Source organism: Xiphias gladius, chromosome 17 (genome assembly GCF_016859285.1).
Source record: "Xiphias gladius isolate SHS-SW01 ecotype Sanya breed wild chromosome 17, ASM1685928v1, whole genome shotgun sequence".
Classification (NCBI taxonomy): Eukaryota; Metazoa; Chordata; class Actinopteri; order Istiophoriformes; family Xiphiidae; genus Xiphias; species Xiphias gladius.
This window is the reverse complement of record NC_053416.1, coordinates 9,008,241-9,026,217: the sequence shown is the minus strand read 5'-3', so window position 1 is coordinate 9,026,217 and position 17,977 is coordinate 9,008,241. Positions and strand designations below refer to the sequence as shown.

At 39.8% G+C, this 17,977-nt stretch overlaps 2 protein-coding genes and 2 non-coding genes across 5 annotated transcripts; all 4 read left to right on the top strand.

The window, feature by feature from the left end:
- Positions 1-1,897: 1,897 nt before the first annotated feature.
- Positions 1,898-10,711, top strand: cct6a (chaperonin containing TCP1, subunit 6A (zeta 1)). Its single transcript, XM_040150559.1, has 13 exons — positions 1,898-2,156; positions 2,870-2,933; positions 4,055-4,189; positions 4,379-4,552; positions 4,861-4,964; positions 5,108-5,378; positions 6,589-6,671; positions 8,035-8,131; positions 8,265-8,412; positions 9,246-9,379; positions 9,528-9,630; positions 10,120-10,192; positions 10,295-10,711. The coding sequence occupies exons 1-13, from the start codon at positions 2,020-2,022 to the stop codon at positions 10,365-10,367; spliced, it is 1,596 nt and encodes a 531-aa protein (XP_040006493.1). The 5' UTR covers positions 1,898-2,019; the 3' UTR covers positions 10,368-10,711.
- LOC120803189 lies at positions 6,346-6,482 on the top strand. Its single transcript, XR_005709306.1, has one exon. It is a non-coding gene; the product is annotated as a small nucleolar RNA SNORA22 (small nucleolar RNA).
- On the top strand, positions 8,980-9,116 carry LOC120803190. Its single transcript, XR_005709307.1, has one exon. It is a non-coding gene; the product is annotated as a small nucleolar RNA SNORA22 (small nucleolar RNA).
- Positions 10,712-11,560: 849 nt separating the features above from the next.
- On the top strand, positions 11,561-16,558 carry sumf2 (sulfatase modifying factor 2). Of its 2 annotated transcripts, none has more exons than XM_040150562.1 (9): positions 11,561-11,807; positions 11,909-12,050; positions 12,152-12,266; positions 13,838-13,882; positions 13,992-14,142; positions 14,504-14,559; positions 15,354-15,438; positions 15,703-15,844; positions 15,958-16,558. In XM_040150562.1, exons 1-9 carry the CDS (start codon positions 11,753-11,755, stop codon positions 16,058-16,060), a joined length of 894 nt encoding a protein of 297 aa, XP_040006496.1. In that variant the 5' UTR covers positions 11,561-11,752; the 3' UTR covers positions 16,061-16,558. The 2 variants fall into 2 exon arrangements, with proteins under 2 accessions (XP_040006496.1, XP_040006495.1); XM_040150561.1 differs by having other exon boundaries at positions 11,906-12,050.
- The last annotated feature ends 1,419 nt before the right edge of the window (positions 16,559-17,977 follow it).

Here is a 17,977-nt window from a genome sequence, read left to right as displayed (position 1 = left end):
CAACTTTACCACAAACGACCACAATGTAAAGTAAAACAGTCAAGATCTTGAAACTAGATTCGACAAAGGGTCCCTCTACAGGAAATGGCTACAAGATGGAGGTCGGGGGACACGTCATGGTTGATATCCAACTTCACTGGTGCAAATTTCGTACAAATTTAAGATTCATCAAATTAGCAGACCCAAATGAAATGGAGGGAACATGGGGCCTCCCTCGGACAGTCGCCCGGTTTGCCCGATTGGTAATCCATTTTAGAAATATCACGCACGGCAAACATAACAAGAGGCAATAGCCTAGGAGAGCAGTCAGAACTCCTTATGGTGGCAAAGCTTTTCTCAGTTAAATAAAACTTACTAATGTTATGAACGGACAGTGTAGCCGAGCTGGTCTATTTCCACATCGGAGAGGTGACGTAACCTGGCCAATCGGCGCGTCGTCCAGGGTGTGACTGAAGCTACCTTCAGTGTATGTCGGAAAAATGAAATACCCCTTAACCCCCTCCCCTAATTTTTCATTATCATATTTTATAAACTGAGCATATTGTTTTGTGTGTAAAATCTTTAAAAAAAGTAGCATAATATGAAAATACTCAAGTACAGTAGAAGTACCTCAAAATTATACTTAAGTACAGTACTCAACTAAATATACACCACTGCTCTGGTGATTCCCTTCTGTTAGAGTTTGTCACTGCTTTGTCATGAAATGAGCAAAATCTATTCTATCCAAATATATCTATCTATATATCTATATAGATAGATATATATATAAATAAAAGAAAAACTCCAAGCTAATTCAACATGATTAAACCTTGCACACGTTTATCTGACTTTTATAAAACAGCGAGTTGTGTGCCTTAAGTAGCAGGAGTTCGGTTTAATGTTTAGCTCTTACCTCAGTCATTATAGGGGTGGAAGTGTTGTTACTAATAAAATGAACTGCAGTCTCAATGAACTTTTACTAATGTTGTTTTTACGTTTCTGGGGGAGCTAAGTGTCCCTTACTCCTTTTTCTAATTCCAACATCGGAAGCAATCACTCATAACCAAATCAGTGTTGTTATTTTCACTTTAAATTTTTTCAAAAAACCGAAAGTGTAATATTGCAATGGATTCAGTGGATTACAACTTGAGACCCGTTTTTTCTTCACGCTATATTTTTTTTACATTTTGGAAATTAAGTATGCCGAATTCACTGTTAACAGTTCCTGCTTGCTATGTGCCATTACATTTATTGTCAACTATCAATTACTTTGATACTAAAGAAAATAAAAAGTGATTATTGTCAGGCAAGTTCTGGAGTAATACAGAGCTTTTTTCTCCTATTATTTCTAAGCAAGTTTATGAACTTTTATTGCAATGGACATCGGATGTAAAGATGCCCTCGGATAGTGTAAGACATACTGAATCTTGTGTGTAAAATGTATGGAACTTGCCTGTAAATTCAGATTTGACTGGTTTATGACTAAGACTAATTGTAGCAGCCAAGCACTTTAGTAGCTTACTATAATTGCCTCCGTGAGCTGTGCGTTACAGTCACTGCTGCAGCTTTACCTGCTGAGCATGTTTGGCCAAACTACAATAACTAACTTGTTGCTCTAATAACACCTGCATGTATCTGTCACCTCACACAGTACTCTCTTTGCCTCATGCCCTTGCTTTGTAGTTTGAAAACCTCTGATATATAGTATAACCTAAATATTCGTAGGTGGGAATTGCTCTAATGGTGCAAAAAGTAGTCAAAATTATAACAACCCGTCCGAATAAGTTTATGCCCCATTTTCAAAAAAAGTAGACGTATCACTCATGATTAATTTTGTTCTAATGTGAACGGGGAGTTTGAAGCATCGTTAATAGTCAAAAATGTCCGAGCCCAGGCCGGGTACGTAAAGGCAGCACGAGAACACGTGTTGGAGCCTTCTGGAAACCGAGTCCCCTTTCGAGAGCGTCCGAGCCTGAGCAGTGCGGACTCCCTACCAGCGGTACCTTTTTACTTTTACTTCGCTGGCTGTGCTGCTTCGCCATGGCTGCCGTGAAAGCTCTGAACCCCAAAGCAGAGGTCGCCAGGGCCCAGGCCGCCCTGGCGGTTAACATCAGTGCCGCCCGGGGGCTTCAGGATGTGCTAAGAAGTAACCTGGGACCGAAGGGGACCATGAAAATGTGAGTACTGCCGGAGCCCTTTGTGCAGCACGCGTGCGGTGCTAACTATCTTACTAGCAGCTAACGTTAGCTCCAATTTACCGGTAGCATTGTAGTCATTCTGTCGCCACCCGATTATGCATTTATATGTAAATCGGAAAGCCACCCCTGTGTACTACGTTGTCATCCTCCGCCACAAAGTACTAAATCACAATTTCCGCTAGCTGAGGCCTTCAGTCGCCAAACGCATAACGGATTTTCCCGGCGCACGTTGCCCTGCCCAGTCATCGTCTTGATCAGCCTTGACAACCGACAAGCTAACGCTAGCTTGTTAGCATCAGACGGTTAGCTGACGATGCTAACCCCAAGGACCGTCAGGATGAATCCCGGTTAGGACTCAGCTATTTTCTGTTAACTTGGCTTCACTGTTAACGAGCAAATTATAACTTAGCCAGCTAATTAATGACTCGATCGCCTGTTAATGTTAGTTACTGCTCCGTGCCAGGTGGATTATTTCAGGAAGTTCAGGCAGATACTAGCTAACAGTTGCTCTTCCTCTGTCAGTTAGTTATCATAGTAAACTATTAATTATGCACAAGGCGTGACTGACTGAAAACTATTACGTCTGCTGACAAACTGTTACCATCAGTACATTAGCCGACCGTAGGCTGCAGTGAACCAGCCTCTGCTCTGCTCAGTAAACTTTAACCCCTCCCCGCCTGTTTGACTCACAGGCTGGTGTCTGGTTCAGGAGACATAAAGCTGACCAAAGATGGAAACGTCTTGTTACACGAGATGGTAAGGAAGCGCTGAGCCGTGAAATTATTCTGTACAATTCAGTTGTTTGTTATTGCACTTCTTCATTGTTGAACAGTGACCACACCCCTTGTGTGTGTGTGTGTGTGTGTGTGTGTGTGTGTCTGTCTGTCTGTCTGTCTGTGTGGATACCATATAAGCCTGGGTAATGATGGTTAGCACATTCCCATATCAAAATGAACGATAATACACTGTTACATTTATGATGAACTAACTATCCTAATGGGGCTGGGAGTCAAACTGCAGTACTTTTTTTGGTACTGACAGAAAGCTTCATATACCTTGACAGATTTGCTTTTGATTTTTAATCTTGATTCCTTAATTAGACTGTGACCGTCTTATGTGTCTAAATTACAAGAAGTCCTTGTATACTGCTTGTGTTTGGAGAACATTTATTATTTGAGGAATGTGGCTTCTTTGTTAAATGGAGAGTTTTTGTAGAATAACATGTTTATATTTGTCAAAGTAAGCTATCAGAAGTATGGTTTTGCTGCCTTTAATAGGGCAGAAAACCACTAATTTATCACAGGATGTATTGATCAAAGCAAAGTTATCGACACCAAATATTACACCCTCAGTTCTCAACTGTCTCGCATAATGATAGTGCTTATATTTAAAATGCATTATTACCGTGGATTTCAATATCTCTCCCTGGACTCTTGAATGACTCCAAGAGTAACCAGTCTGTCCTTCTGTGGTAAAGCTCAAATTATTCTTTCCACATCCATAAAGGTCTCCATGATGTAAATTTTGTCTTCGGCCCATGTCAATGTAGGCTTTTCGTGTGCCAACAAATGTGTGAACACGTTTAAGCATGCAGATGTCTAGTGCAGTATGAGCAGAGCTGCATATTTGTCCACTGTCTGTGTCCATGTGTGCATCTGTTGTGATAGTAAACTGAATATCTTTGAGTTTTGGACTCAAGGCATAACCAGACATTTGAAGATTTCACTTTGGGCCGCGTGAAGTTTTTCTCTCTTCGTTTTTTGACATTTAATTCATTGCAGCCCTGTTATCCTTTTGTTAATGATGAAGGGGTTTTGCATAACCACCATAATGACAGTCTTGCTTTTGATGTTGCACTGTTTTTTTTCTCTTTTCAGCAAATTCAGCACCCGACAGCGTCACTGATTGCAAAGGTTGCCACGGCACAGGATGACATTACAGGAGATGGAACAACCTCCAATGTCCTCATCATCGGTGAACTGTTGAAGCAGGCTGACCTCTACGTTTCAGAGGTAAAAGAGAGGCTTTAAAAACTGTAAAGTCCCAGGTCTGTCTGGTAATCCACCCAGAATGTACACAAGTATTGTTCATGAGAGTTAAATCGATTTTAGGTGAATTTCGTGAAAATCCACGTCAAGAGTCAAATTATTTAAAACTGAATACATTTTTTTTCTATAACTCCCTTTGATTTCTTGCTGCAGGGTCTTCATCCAAGAATCATTGCTGAGGGCTTTGAGGTGGCAAAAGAGAAAGCTTTGGCTGTTCTGGAAGAGGTGAAGGTGACTCAGGAAATGGACAGAGAGACCCTCATCAACGTTGCACGCACCTCCCTCAGGACCAAGGTCCACAAAGAGCTGGCAGATCTGCTCACTGAGGTAAGACATGACATGCCTTTGGGAAACCGTTGCAAGTACATTGGTAAATGATCACAGTGATTCGCTTTCAACATTGTAATTGATCATTTATCCATCAAACGACTAGTGACGTTTAAGCACTTATTTGAACCTTTACATCTGAGTAAATATATTAGCTGACAGTGGATGCTGATTGCAGATAGTCTTGGAGCACAGAAGTTGGAAGTTTTCCCGTTTTTAAAGGGTCCTACTGCATTGTCTAATTATTAATTTCAGCAATCATTTTTTTAATGTTTGGATGAGGTGATGACTTTTTTTTCCCTCTGCAGGCTGTAGTAGATGCTGTGCTGGCTATTGCAAAACCCAATGAACCCATTGACCTGTACATGGTGGAAATCATGGAGATGAAGCATAAGACCGACTGCGATACACAGTGAGTTTCAAGACAGACTTGGAGCAAGAGAAAGTTGATCCCTTTAACGATAATTACTGTTAGTGGTGCAGGAGTGTACGGGGTCTCAGATATCTAAGGGAACCTTTTTTTTTTTTTTTTTTTTTTTTCCCTGTCTTTCGCAGGCTGATCAGAGGTTTGGTGTTGGACCACGGTGCCCGACACCCAGACATGAAGAAGAGGGTGGAGGATGCCTATGTGTTGACTTGCAACGTCTCTTTGGAGTATGAGAAGACAGAGGTCAATTCTGGCTTCTTCTACAAGAGCGCCGGGGAGAGGGAGAAGCTTGTGGCTGCAGAGAGGAAGTTCATTGAGGACCGTGTGCAGAAGATCATTGCCCTGAAGAACAAAGTCTGTCCCAATGGGGAGAAGGGTTTTGTCGTCATTAACCAGAAGGTATGCTAGAAGAGGATTATTGTAGTATAAGTATTTTAACTGCAGGGCGCTTCCAAAGTAGTTCCTTGCCTCTGTACTTGGAGTAGGTCACATAGTAACTCAGTCACAGTGTTAAACTTTGAAACATGCTTTAAAAAACGGCTAATACAAAGTCAAAAATAACATTGTATAGGGTGATAAAAGCGTCGCAGAACTACTGTAGAGCAGTGAAGGATTTCAAGAAATGAGCAGAAAATCTAAACATGCTGGAACTATTAAAGTTTTTTTAAGGAGCACAGATCTGTCTGTAGTTTAGCAATCAGAGTTTTCCTGAGAAATTTGGTTAGATGGCAGATGTTTACAGTCAGTTGTCACGCCTTTCTTTATAATGCACTTTCTAGAAATCACAGCAATGAGCTGATGTCATGAGGCTCTTTTGGCTAATGTGTTAGAAAAGAAATGCCTCAAATTACCTTTCACATCCAACAGAAATGGAGAAACATGGGCATCCCACTGGAATCAAATATTCATTTTGGCCCTTGTTTGTTTGGCAAACTGCAGAGAAGAATTAGTCTTTTTGAGTTGCTAGATGATTACTTTAACTCTACTTCAGATGGATCAGCAATTCTAGTGGAACACTTTGACATTACATTGGCTAATTTGAGTTGATGCTAAGTAAGAAATAATGCTGAATAAAGCTTTAAACATATTAGATAATATCGATACTATATTATCGCAAGGGAGTTGTCTCTAGTCTTTCTCTGAATCTGTTTTCTTTTTGACTTTGTTTAATAACTGAGGCTATACGACACACTTTAGTTGGATAAAACGCAAATGTCTGACGTATCAAATCTGCTTTACATCAGGTTTCTGCCACTAAAAGATCGTGTCTGTTATTATTTTCACAAAGTTACAGGTCCATTCACACATAATTTTAGACTTTTAGTTTCTATATGAACATTAAGTGTGTTATGATGAATCTTATTAAGTGCACAGTGAACACCCAAGGATGCTAATGTGGCTCACCCTGGTCTTTTGCATCTGTGCTACAGTAAATCTGATCTGTACCTCTGCATTAGGAGAGCCCGATCCTCTCCTACATGTATTCAGCTGATCAGAATAAACTTTACATCACTGAAACTGACACCAGTATACAGCGAATTATTTCTCAAATTGATCATCATAAGTGGAAGTTTGATCTCTTCTTTGATGTTTCTTCTCTGTTGTGCAGGGTATTGACCCATTCTCCCTGGATGCCCTAGCCAAGGAAGGCATTGTAGCCCTGCGCAGGGCAAAGAGGAGGAACATGGAAAGGTAATAAAGATGTTTACCCTCCTAGAAATACAAGTAGGCTTTTCTGTACAGTGCAAATGTTGTAGTTGCTCTGTTTTCTTGGGTTACATCCTGTGTAAAAGCAGAATTTACTACATTCTTTACAAGAAGGAAAAACAGCAGAAGTTTTAAAAAGGGGGGTTTGAGGTGTGTAATTTAAGAAATGCTGAAAATGAATAAAAATGGTAGAAATAGAAACTATGAGGCCCATAAGGTAGCTGGCGTAATGCTTGTATCCTGTTTTTTCTGTACACTGTAGTGAGACATACTTATATTTAAAGAACTATCAGTAATCTCTTATTACAGTCATTACTGGGACTGTCATTGTTTTCAGTGGGCACTATGAACACAGCACGGGGGTCCCGCTTCGTTAAGTTTTATTTTGCTAAGCCACAAGGGTGCGCCCTTCAGCCTGTCAAATAGAGGCAGCACAGCCACAGCACGCCAACGAACCAGCCTCCTGGTCTGTCAAGCTCTAGCTACTAACATCCGCTGGTTGAGCTTCTGAACTGTGAACCAGTTTGTGGGTGCCAAGTGGTAACATAATGCAAAGTGAGAGACAGAAACTTCTTACGTGACTGACAACAAGGAAACTTGCTGCCTCACAGTTGCACATATTGTGGTGTTTTTCACGGGTTGGCTTTAACTCTGTTTGTGGCTAAGGTTTCAATTCAACCTGTGGGGGGTGCTGTTTTTTTTTTTTTTTTTTTCTCCCTGTACTTTTTACAAACTAACTGCTCGTGCTTTTGGATTCCTGTAAGTGTATTTTATGTTCATGCTTTTTTGTTCAGTAAAGTTGGAGAATAGTTAACTGTTCAATGGCAAAAAAAACAAGGTGTGAAGTAATTTTCCAATATTTCAGCTCTAAGAATAGTATTTCAGGAAAGTTTGAGTATTGATACCATTGGTTTTTGGCCACAGTAGGGAAATTTTGTACCTGCACATTTCATAAATGCAGCCCAATGTGGGACCAGAGTCCGTTGTGCTTTATGTTCAGTACAGTCTGTCTTTATTATGAGATGTGAAATCTCTTCCCTTCTAGGCCCATTTAGCAATTTTTTTCTGTAAGTGTAAATCATGTGTATTGTGTCAGTATTTAATATTTAGAAAACATTTAGAAATCCACTGTAAAAGAGGCAGAGATGCAGCATCTTCAGTAGACCTCAGCTTCATACACTGGCATCAGGACAGGGACACCTGGACAGACAACACTTGCTGTCCACAACTGCTCTTATTTTGGGAGACTGATTTCCCAGCAGCATGATGTTTTTTTTGTTGTTTTTTTTTTAAATCATAAATCACAGCAACACTGAATTATACATACAGTGTATTGTTCCCTTGGCAGGCTCAGCCTCGCTTGCGGTGGCATTGCCATGAATTCGGTTGATGACCTCACATCTGAGTGCTTGGGACATGCTGGATTGGTTTATGAACACACACTGGTGAGTGTTTATCCTGGTGTCGTGTTAATTTTTTTTTTCTTTCTTTTTTTCCCCTTCACAGAATCTGTTTGTGTTTTCTATGTGTTTAAGATGTTATGGCAGAGCTTTTAATTGTCCTCAATCCTGTTTGCAGGGAGAGGAGAAGTACACATTCATCGAGAAGTGTGGGAACCCTCGCTCGGTTACCCTGCTGGTGAAGGGCCCCAACAAACACACCCTCACACAGATCAAAGACGCCGTAAGGGATGGTCTGCGGGCAGTTAAGAATGCCATTGAAGATGGTAAGACACCAATGAACCTAAAACTTTAAAACGGGTTTGAATCATTTGTTTTTCGTTTAACTAGTTTAATGGAAATGTGATTCACTGCAGCAAAAGTGATTCAGTTACAAGTCCAGTGTTTGTTTGCCACCAGGGTGTAGTTCAACATTTTGTTTGCAGTGTTCCAAATTAAAATCAAATTCAAGATTGGCAAGAGTCTTTTTTCCCTTCTTTCTTTTGCCCCCCAAGTTGATCCTCTTATTGTCTTACTGACTTAACAATTTACAATTGCAGTTTTTTTTAAATTCCAATTCAATGTAATTAGGAGATGAGACGTCGGTTTTCTTGTTGTTACTCTTCTGTAGGTAGGTTTTCCTGTCTAAAGTGACTCTGTAAAGCCCTTTCAGACAAACAGTCACATTCAGTACCAGAATTTGTGAAGTTTCGCAGACTGTCCTCTTTGGCGCACTAGCTCCAGTTCTTTTTACTTTATTCTGCCTATTTTGATTCTGACTGTATCATAAAATTAATATCCGAAATAAAGATCACCATTTATTATTTTCTTTGGTAAAATGCAGTTGGTCTCATTTGCACAGCGAACACCCAAGGATGCTAACATGGCTCTCCCTGGTCTTTCTTGTCTGTGCTACAGTGACTCTGGTCTTTTCCTCTGCATTAGGAGAGATTCAGTCGCTCCTACATGTATTCAGCTGACCAGAACAAACTCCCCAAAGTTTCTTTTAACCAGCGATTCGTTTTGTTTTAAACACAGTTCACAGTTCTTGACATATTGAGCCAAGGTAATTTTACTTGTGGGTTTTCTGAGTATCCTCTTTTCATCTTTGTCTCTTCAGGTAGTGTCGTGTCCGGCGCAGGTGCGCTCGAGGTGGCTGTGGCAGACGCTCTGGTAAAACACAAGCCCAATGTGAAAGGCAGAGCCCAGCTGGGAGTCCAAGCATTCGCAGATGCTCTTCTAGTCATCCCCAAGGTGAGGGATTTTTCTTTTTCCCCAAGGCTTTCAGTGTTCACTTACCTGATGTGTTTATAGAGAACTCTAGCCTCTCAGTAAAACTGACTTGTTAGTATTTATACTGTTTCGACCTCTGTTGATTTCAATTATGCATCTTCCTTTGTAGGTTTTGGCCCAGAACTCTGGCTATGACCCACAGGAGACCCTGCTGAAGCTGCAGATGGAATACAGGGAGTCTGGTCTGCTCGTTGGAGTGGACCTCAGCACAGGTCAGAACCACACCCCACCGTTAATAGAAAATGATGTTTGTCTTCGTTTCCAGATACCCACAATACATCACATCACATTAATATAAACCTATTAACTCAGTGAATTCAAGTTTACATTGAGGTCAAACTGTAATAAATTGCAGAGAACTGGATCTTTTAACACTCAGCATCAAGTTCCTACTTACTATATACAGATGACAAACCGCAATAAATTGGCAAAAGGCTGAACTATCAGAAATCAGAACTCATGGAGAGTAAACACGTTTTTAGTAAAGCATTCATCTCCCTCTTCATATCACCACAGAACATAGCAATATATGAAATTAATGCCTCCATTAATTGTACTACTCCAAGACTTTATATTTGTATTTTGAGTCTGAGTCATGGTTATCCTTTTTTTAATGCTGTTTGAGGTTAAGCTTAATCCTTTTTTCAGGCATGATTCTCTTATATTAAAGCCTTGTTTACTTAAATCTTGGTGGTTTACAGGGGAACCCATGGTGGCTGGAGAAGCAGGTGTATGGGACAATTACAGTGTCAAGAAACAGCTTCTCCATTCATGGTGAGATTATGCATTTCTTAACTTCCCAAGACCAGTGGAATATTCTTAATTGTCCGGATGCATTGTCTCCTCATCACTACCTGGGTCTGCTTTTCTTTACAGCACGGTGATCGCCAGCAACATTTTGTTGGTGGATGAGATCATGCGAGCCGGAATGTCTTCTCTCAAAGGTTAAAAGTCAAGTGAAGAGGCTGCAGCTGTTATCATGCTCACAGGGATAGTTGTTTATCTGATGGTTCAGTCGACGTGTTCCCGCTCTCGGCACTCTGAAGCACCCCCAGTCTGATGGACAGCCTGCTGTAAACACCACAGCATCCATCACAGCGTTTGTCAGAAACCATCGTTATGCTAGTCATGGTTTTTTTTTTTTTTCATGGATTTGTCAATGCCTCCCTCCGATTGGTTTATTTATGAGATTTTGTTAAAAGCACTGACCTCTGCCACTGTTCTGTTTCTACCAATTAAAGGTTATCTTGGCTCTTGAAAGATTTTTTTGTTTTTTTTTCTGTGAAGAGTGAATGGATCAAAAAATAAAAGAAACTGGCTGCTTTTTCTGCTTGGAAGAGTCCATGAATGTTACGAACCACATGTAGACTAAGCTATAAAAACTAACACACAACACATGGTAGGATGAAACCTAAGTGCATTTACACAAGTCTAATTTTTTGGTACCTAAGTGTTTTCATCTTCTGCTACTTATACTTCACTAAATTCCAGAGCAAAATACTTTATATACTTTTTTTTTACTCCACTGAATAGTACGCACTGTAGTTTACGGATAGGCTACACACGAAGTTACACATACAAAAGTTCCAGTGTAAGCTCATGAAATATCCAGTATTATAGATTAAACTACCCAGGAGTAAGATAATGTTGTTAAACTCTACCAGCTAAAATTGTAATGCAATACTCACACAACAATGCATCAGTAATAAAATTCCAATAAGACACATTTTATAACAATACCTTGTGCTCTAGTATAACTTTTTAACAATGTACCCACTGCACATAATGTGGATATACAAACTATGACTGGATTGTTCTTTCAGCCTTATCGGGATTTTCTAATAATGTAAAACCCGCCCTAGTCACTGCATTTGCTAAAATGTCAGTTTAAGCGAAAATATACTTGATGTGTTCTCTGAAATGGGAAGTGTCAGTAATTGAATTCTTTTTGTCTTTTTAAATGTACGGTGGACATAAATTAGCACAGATTTCGGCGTACCAGCAAAGCAAGATGTGGTGTTTTATGTGCTTTAATATAGTGCAACTTCAATATGGTTCATACAGGGAGAGAAAATACATGACAAAAAATAAAATTAAAAAGAATTAACGCTTAAAGCGGAACCTTCTATTTTTGCACGGGACCTGTTTATCGTTGCACCCATTTCTGATGCGACCGTGAAATTTGTCCGACATAGAAAAAGATGAATGTAATCGTTGAACTCAAGTTTGAGAAGTCAAGCTGATAGTTATCTCTTAAAATTTTATGTGTAACCTGTGTCCTTTATTTAAATTCCTTATGTCAAATGACTGTTTACTCAAACAACTTTATCAAAAATGAACGTTAAAATAGTGTCTTGGATGTCTGCTGTGTTTTTACTGGCAGTGGCAGGTAAGTGCTCGCTCCTTTTCATTTCTGAACATACCAAAATGTAAAGTATCTTAACATTTAATCAGCGTGATCTGGACAATTTTGCGCCTGACACACAGCAGATGAGATGATGAATATACCAGGTGGAAAGATGTTGATGGGAACCGGTGCAGCTGATGGGAGAGATGGAGAGTCCCACACGAAGGAGGTTGCATTGGGACCTTTCAAAATAGACAAATATCCAGTCACAAATGCCGATTTCAGGTAACAAAACTTTAAAGTGGACGTTAAGGTGGATCACAAGGTGGATAATAAGTTAAAAGTAGTATAAGAAAAGCCACTGACTTTACCTTCATTCACCACAGAGACTTCGTGAGAGCGCAGAAGTACAAAACTGAAGCGGAGGCTTTTGGCTGGAGTTTTGTGTTTCAAGACTTTGTGTCTGAGGAGCTGAAGAGCAAAGTCACACAGAAAATTGAGGTACTGGGCTTTTATATGTTGTAATGAAAAGGCTGGATGAAATGCACAGTTTTAATTTTAGTAGGTTTTTGTCAATATTGAAAGAATTTGGTTGGAGATATAGCCCTATTAACACATACTGTCTAAATTACAAGGGTTCAGAAGTAATTGGACAGGTGGCTACAAAATGTTTTTTTTCACAGCTGTGTGTCGTTTCAGTGTTAGGTCATGTTTGCACGTGGCTCAGAGTGGGTTGAGAGTTGTCATTTAGACTGACGTGGAGTTGTCTGTCAATACGAGGAGTAAAGAGTTGACTATGCAAGTGAAGAAGATAATGATTAGGCCAAAAAAAACCCATAGATATCAAAGGCAGCTGGTTTGCCAAACTCCGCAGTTGGGTAAAAAAGCAGGTGTGCAGAGGAAAATGGCAGACGACCTGGTCGACTGAAGAACACAAATCCTGTCGATGACTGGAAAATCAGGGTGTAGGCATGCATGTTTCCTCCTTAACAATCAAGAAAAAGACTTCATGACCATAACCGCAGAGGAGTCACCACAAGGTGCAAACCCCTGGTTTACCTGAAAAACAGAGAGGCCAGGCTGCAGGTCACAAAAACACACAAAAGAAACCGGTAGAGTTCTTGAACAAAGTTGTATTGACTGATGGAACAAAAATCAACCTCTGTCAAAATGATGGAAAGAGGATAGTATGGAGAAAAAAAGGAACAGATCATGACCCCAGAGCCACGACCTCATCTGCCAAACATTGTGGTGGTTCTGTTATGGCCTCGGGCATGTATGGCTGCCACACTGAACTGGCACACCGTTGTTTATTGACGATTTCCTTTCTGACGGAAGCAACAGGATCAGTGAAGGGGTATGCATAAGCATTCTGTGTGCTCAGATTCATCCGAATGCATCAAAACTCATCGGACGACATTTCATCAATCAGCAGGACAATGATCCTAAACGTACGGCCAAAGCAACCAGAGAGCTTTTTCAGAGTGAAGAAGTGGAATATCTTTGAGTGGGGCAAGTGAATCACCTAACCTCAATCTGTTTGAGCTGCATTCCACCTGCTAAGGACCAGACTCAAGGCAGAGAGAGACCCCACAACGAGCAAGAGCTGAAGGAGGCTGCAGTGAAGCTCTGGGAGAGCATCACCAGGGAAGATTCAAAGGGTCTGCTGTTGTCTATGGGTCAAAGACTTCAGACAGTCATTGACTGCAAAGGATTTTCAACAAAATATTAAATATGATGATTTTTGTTTGAATTCATGCGTATCTGTCCAATTACTTTCCAACCCCTACACTTTGGCCACTGTGTTTCAAAAGGGCTATATTTCCCACACAGTTCTTTTTTAAACTGGTGTAAACTCAAAGCTGGGCTATATTTTTTACTTTTCTTCGTGTCAACAAATCCAGTGAAAAAGACCAAAACCAACAACTGATCCCACCAACACGTATTGTCTGTGTATCCAGAGCCCGTTAAGAGTATATTCCTTCACATAGACCTCCAATTTTTTTTCCAAAACTATTAAAAACAGGGCCTTGTGAGTAACCTCCACTTTTAACTCATTGTTTCCCATCCAGTCCGCTCCTTGGTGGTTGCCTGTAGAGCGGGTGTTCTGGAGACAGGTGAAGTCCTCTGTTTTGCTTTGGATTTTCTATTCCTCCACCATTTTCTGTGATCTTCAACCGTGCCTCCGTTGCCTGCCTCTCACCCCTTCCACTCTCTGCTGTTCAGCCTGCAGGACCAGGTTCAGGCATTCGGGAGCGCCTGGACTTCCCGGTGGTTCAGGTGAGCTGGAATGACGCTCAGGCCTTCTGCCGGTGGAAGGGCAAGAGACTGCCAACTGAGAAGGAGTGGGAGTGGGCTGCACGTGGGGGGCTACAAGGTACACAGTTTATACACTGAAACATCAGAATATATACTGTATGTGCCACCATTATGATAGTTTTGTATGTTTTTGACAGTTTGTTTGTATCTACGCTTGACCGACATCCTTTAAAGAGTAAATACTGTGTTTTATTTTACATTGATGCTTCTGGTCAGTCTGCTCCAGAACTACTGAATTTGCCCAGAACTACGGTTTAGTTGGTGTTTCAGATACAATACACATGAGAGAGAAATGTCTTCATGAGTCAAAGAAGAAAGAGGGGAAACTAGTTTTCATGGCCACCTAGCTCAATATTTATAATAATTATAATATCATTGTTTGCTGTACTATTATCTTTTTCCTACCTCTTGTGTTTCAGGTCGGACTTATCCGTGGGGAAACAAGTTCCAGGCCAACAGAACCAACCTGTGGCAGGTCAGCATACTACAGTAATGCATATAGCATCAGCATTAGCACATTATATAGCCCTCATAGGATGCTCTGACTGGGGATTTGCTGATATGTTTATTTAAAAAACACTGATATTTGATAGTTTCCCCCTCATGTCTGCAAAAAGTGATTCTGTTTTCTTTGGCTAAATATATAAATTTGGGTGGAAAACTGATTAAGCTTTGTAAGACCTTCCCCATTTAAACAGACAATTAAAAAAAAAAAGGGTGGTGTGTGTTCTGATCTTGTTTGGTTTTTTGTTTCCGATCCGTCCAAAAGTTTAGGTTTTTAGGTTTGATAGTTAAATACAGTAGTTTCTATGAGTGTCAGTGTCATACTTGTCTGCTAATTGGTCCTTAAATCACAATTCAAATGACCAATTGTGTCGTTGATGTGATTAGAAGAAGGTAGATTCTTAAATAGTAATTTATATCTTTTTTTACGTTAAACAGTTGAAATTTGTTTTGTTACTGCACCGAGTGAAATAAAAACAGTGTATTTTAACAGATGTCATCATTCCCCATCAAACAAACGACTAAGAAAAGATACGACAAGGGATTCTAAAGGGTTCGGATTTGATAAGCGGATTCGGAACTTGGTTCATATTCAATATCAAACCTCATCCCTAGTCAAAATCAAAATGGTTTTACTTTTTAAATCAGTGAATACGATAGATATAATTTTGATATATTGTCCCGTGAAAAAACATGTTCACGTGAAAGCGTGTGAATGAAAAAACATGCTTTTATGATAACTGGTGTTTTTTCTGTATGTTTTAGGGATCATTTCCAGATGGAGACACTGCAGAGGATGGATACCATGGCATCTCTCCTGTCACAGCATTTCCTCCTCAGAATAGCTACGGTAACTGTCCCCTGGTTAAAGTAAAAAATATAAAAAATAAAAACATTAATGAAATTATATAATATAAGAGGTGCTACATTGTAATAGAGATGTCTTTAGTTGAAAGCAATAGACTGAAAAAAGATGTTACAGAAGTCTATTAAAACCAGAGAGTCTGAGGTACTGTGATAAATACAGTACAGTAAATACAGTACAATACAGTGAAGGTGTATTCTTGCTTGTGTGCTTCTTATCTTATAAGAACAATGTTGATTCTTCCTGCAGGACTGTATGACATGATGGGAAACACGTGGGAATGGACATCCACGCCCTTTCATGGAGCTCAGCCGATGTACGTGCTACGTGGTGGCTCCTGGATCGACACGCTGGACGGCTCAGCCAATCACAAGGCACAAATCACAACCAGGTGGGTTATTTTTTTAAAAAAAACCAAAACACTCTATTTTCAGACCCTGAGCCAACAAAGAAACTGCGCAGCAGTCCTGACTTGACTGATGGTTGTGATTCTGTGACCTACAGGATGGGAAACACTCCTGACTCCGCCTCTGATAACCTGGGATTCAGGTGTGCTGCCAACAATGGACAGAAACAAGGGAAGAAAAAAGACAAAACTGAACTGTAGCAACAAACAGGAGGTCAAAAATATTAAGTGAAGGATTTGAACCTGGTATTAATTTGATTCAAGGGCTATTAATGGATCTAATCACTTTCAAGTTGACAAAGAACAAGGAAAAAAGCAAGGGATCAGTGAAATCTTAATGACTAACAATGAGTATTAATGAATGATGATGGTTACGAGAAGGCATGAATGTGGGAACAAAGTGTATTTCTCCCGTGGAGAACTTAGATTTTTTTTTACAATTAATTTGATAAAGAAGAAACACAAACAGAATAATAGATAACATCAAAAAATAAATCTTTTTCCAAAAAAGTCCCTTCTTATTGTTTTTCATAATTTAGTAGTGCACACAGCAAAATAATAAAAAATCCCATGCTGATAATTTTACAGACATGACTGAGGACATTTATTCAAATGTGTCATTGATTGTATTCACTGAATGGAAGAAATAGGACACTCTGTGACTGTCAGCATTGGTGGTCTTGCCTCCACCTTCTGTGATCTGTCTTCTGTTGGGTCTTTTGTTGGGACAGGAGAGTAAGTTGGTCCCTTGGTTTAGAGACAGCCTCCTCTAATTCTGTCTTTGTCTTTGTCTTTTTGTTTACTTTCTTATCACGTGTGACCAGTTAAGTAGACTGATTCTGTTAAACACCACAGATAAGACGTTTTATCAAAAGTGTGTTTACATACCAAGTAACTGTATAAAGCCAAGCCTTCTTTTTGTTCCGAAGGAATGATCAAATACTTCTGACCTGCCTACACAGGCACTTCCACTTCCAGGCAGTTTTGTTCAGATTATGGAATAATAATTTATATTAGCTTCCTTTTCCACTACATCGGAACATCCTAGTATTTTCACTGGGCACCTCCGCAGTTCATGTCTGAAGCCTATGCAGAGTTTCTCTAGAAATGGACCCTTTTTACAACGTGAAACTATCGTATAAGACATCATTAGTGTGGGACTTACACTTGTGATTTGTGATTGGGACTCTTCAATCCTGAAAACGGCAACAAAAGATTTATTTAAAAGCAAAAATTTGGCGTATTAACTTTCAGGTGGAGAGTTTAGCGTACCACAGAGATTGGAAACGGGGCCACAGCTAGCCCGGCTCTTTTCAGCTGTAACAAAATTCAGCTGCCAACAGCTTAAATGAAAACTAAAGTGTAAAAATGACATTTTGCTGTCTTACAAGGGGTCATGTGCTGCACTACTTCTTGGCTCTGAGCAGTTGCAGAACCACCAGAGACTCCAGGAAGTAGCTGTTCCCAAAATATGTGAAAATCGTCCAGCATGTAACCTCCCATAAAAGAGTGAATTGTTGTTTTTACATCTCTGTTTTTTGTACGGATTTTACAAAGGAGATATAATGTGTTGATGAGTGAGCTTTAAAGGCGCTAGTAGATGGATTTATTTTTCCATGGGTAAGAACCAGGCTAGTTGTTTCCCTCTGTTTCCAGTCTTCGTGCCAAGCTAAGCTAACCGGCTACAGGCTGTAGCTTCATATAATGTACAGACATGAGAGTGTTATCGATCTTTTCATCTAACTCTCAGCGAGAGAGCAAATTAATTCTCAAACTTATTTTTGAGTAAAATAAAATAAATTATAAAAATAAGCAAGGATAGAATAAGACAAAAGGAGACTTATTTGTTTTGAATATAAATCAACTGGCTTTACAATTTTTTTTGGATTAAATCTGTTCTTGATACATTTTCTTGGCTTTAGATGTGCCTCCTTCTGTCTAGTTAATGACCATTATTCTTAAAATGTTACTAAAACAATTAAAACAAAACTTTGATTTAATGGTATTCTCTCAGCCCACTGGCAGAAAGTTGTCCGTTTTAGGAAAAAGGCTGAATATGAGACTAAATGACTTGTTGAGACATGTTGCACTGAAGAGTAATAATACACTATCACCTGA

Coding starts and splice junctions, on each gene's coding strand:
- cct6a (XM_040150559.1), top strand. CDS start 2,020: ATGGCTGCCGTGAAAGCTCTGAACCCCAAAGCAGAGGTCGCCAGGGCC. Junction 4,965..5,107: donor AAGACCGACTGCGATACACA/GTGAGTTTCAAG, acceptor TGTCTTTCGCAG/GCTGATCAGAGGTTTGGTGT. Junction 9,380..9,527: donor CTCTTCTAGTCATCCCCAAG/GTGAGGGATTTT, acceptor CTTCCTTTGTAG/GTTTTGGCCCAGAACTCTGG.
- sumf2 (XM_040150561.1), top strand. CDS start 11,753: ATGAACGTTAAAATAGTGTCTTGGATGTCTGCTGTGTTTTTACTGGCA. Junction 11,808..11,905: donor GTTTTTACTGGCAGTGGCAG/GTAAGTGCTCGC, acceptor CCTGACACACAG/CAGATGAGATGATGAATATA. Junction 13,883..13,991: donor AGCGGGTGTTCTGGAGACAG/GTGAAGTCCTCT, acceptor TCTGCTGTTCAG/CCTGCAGGACCAGGTTCAGG.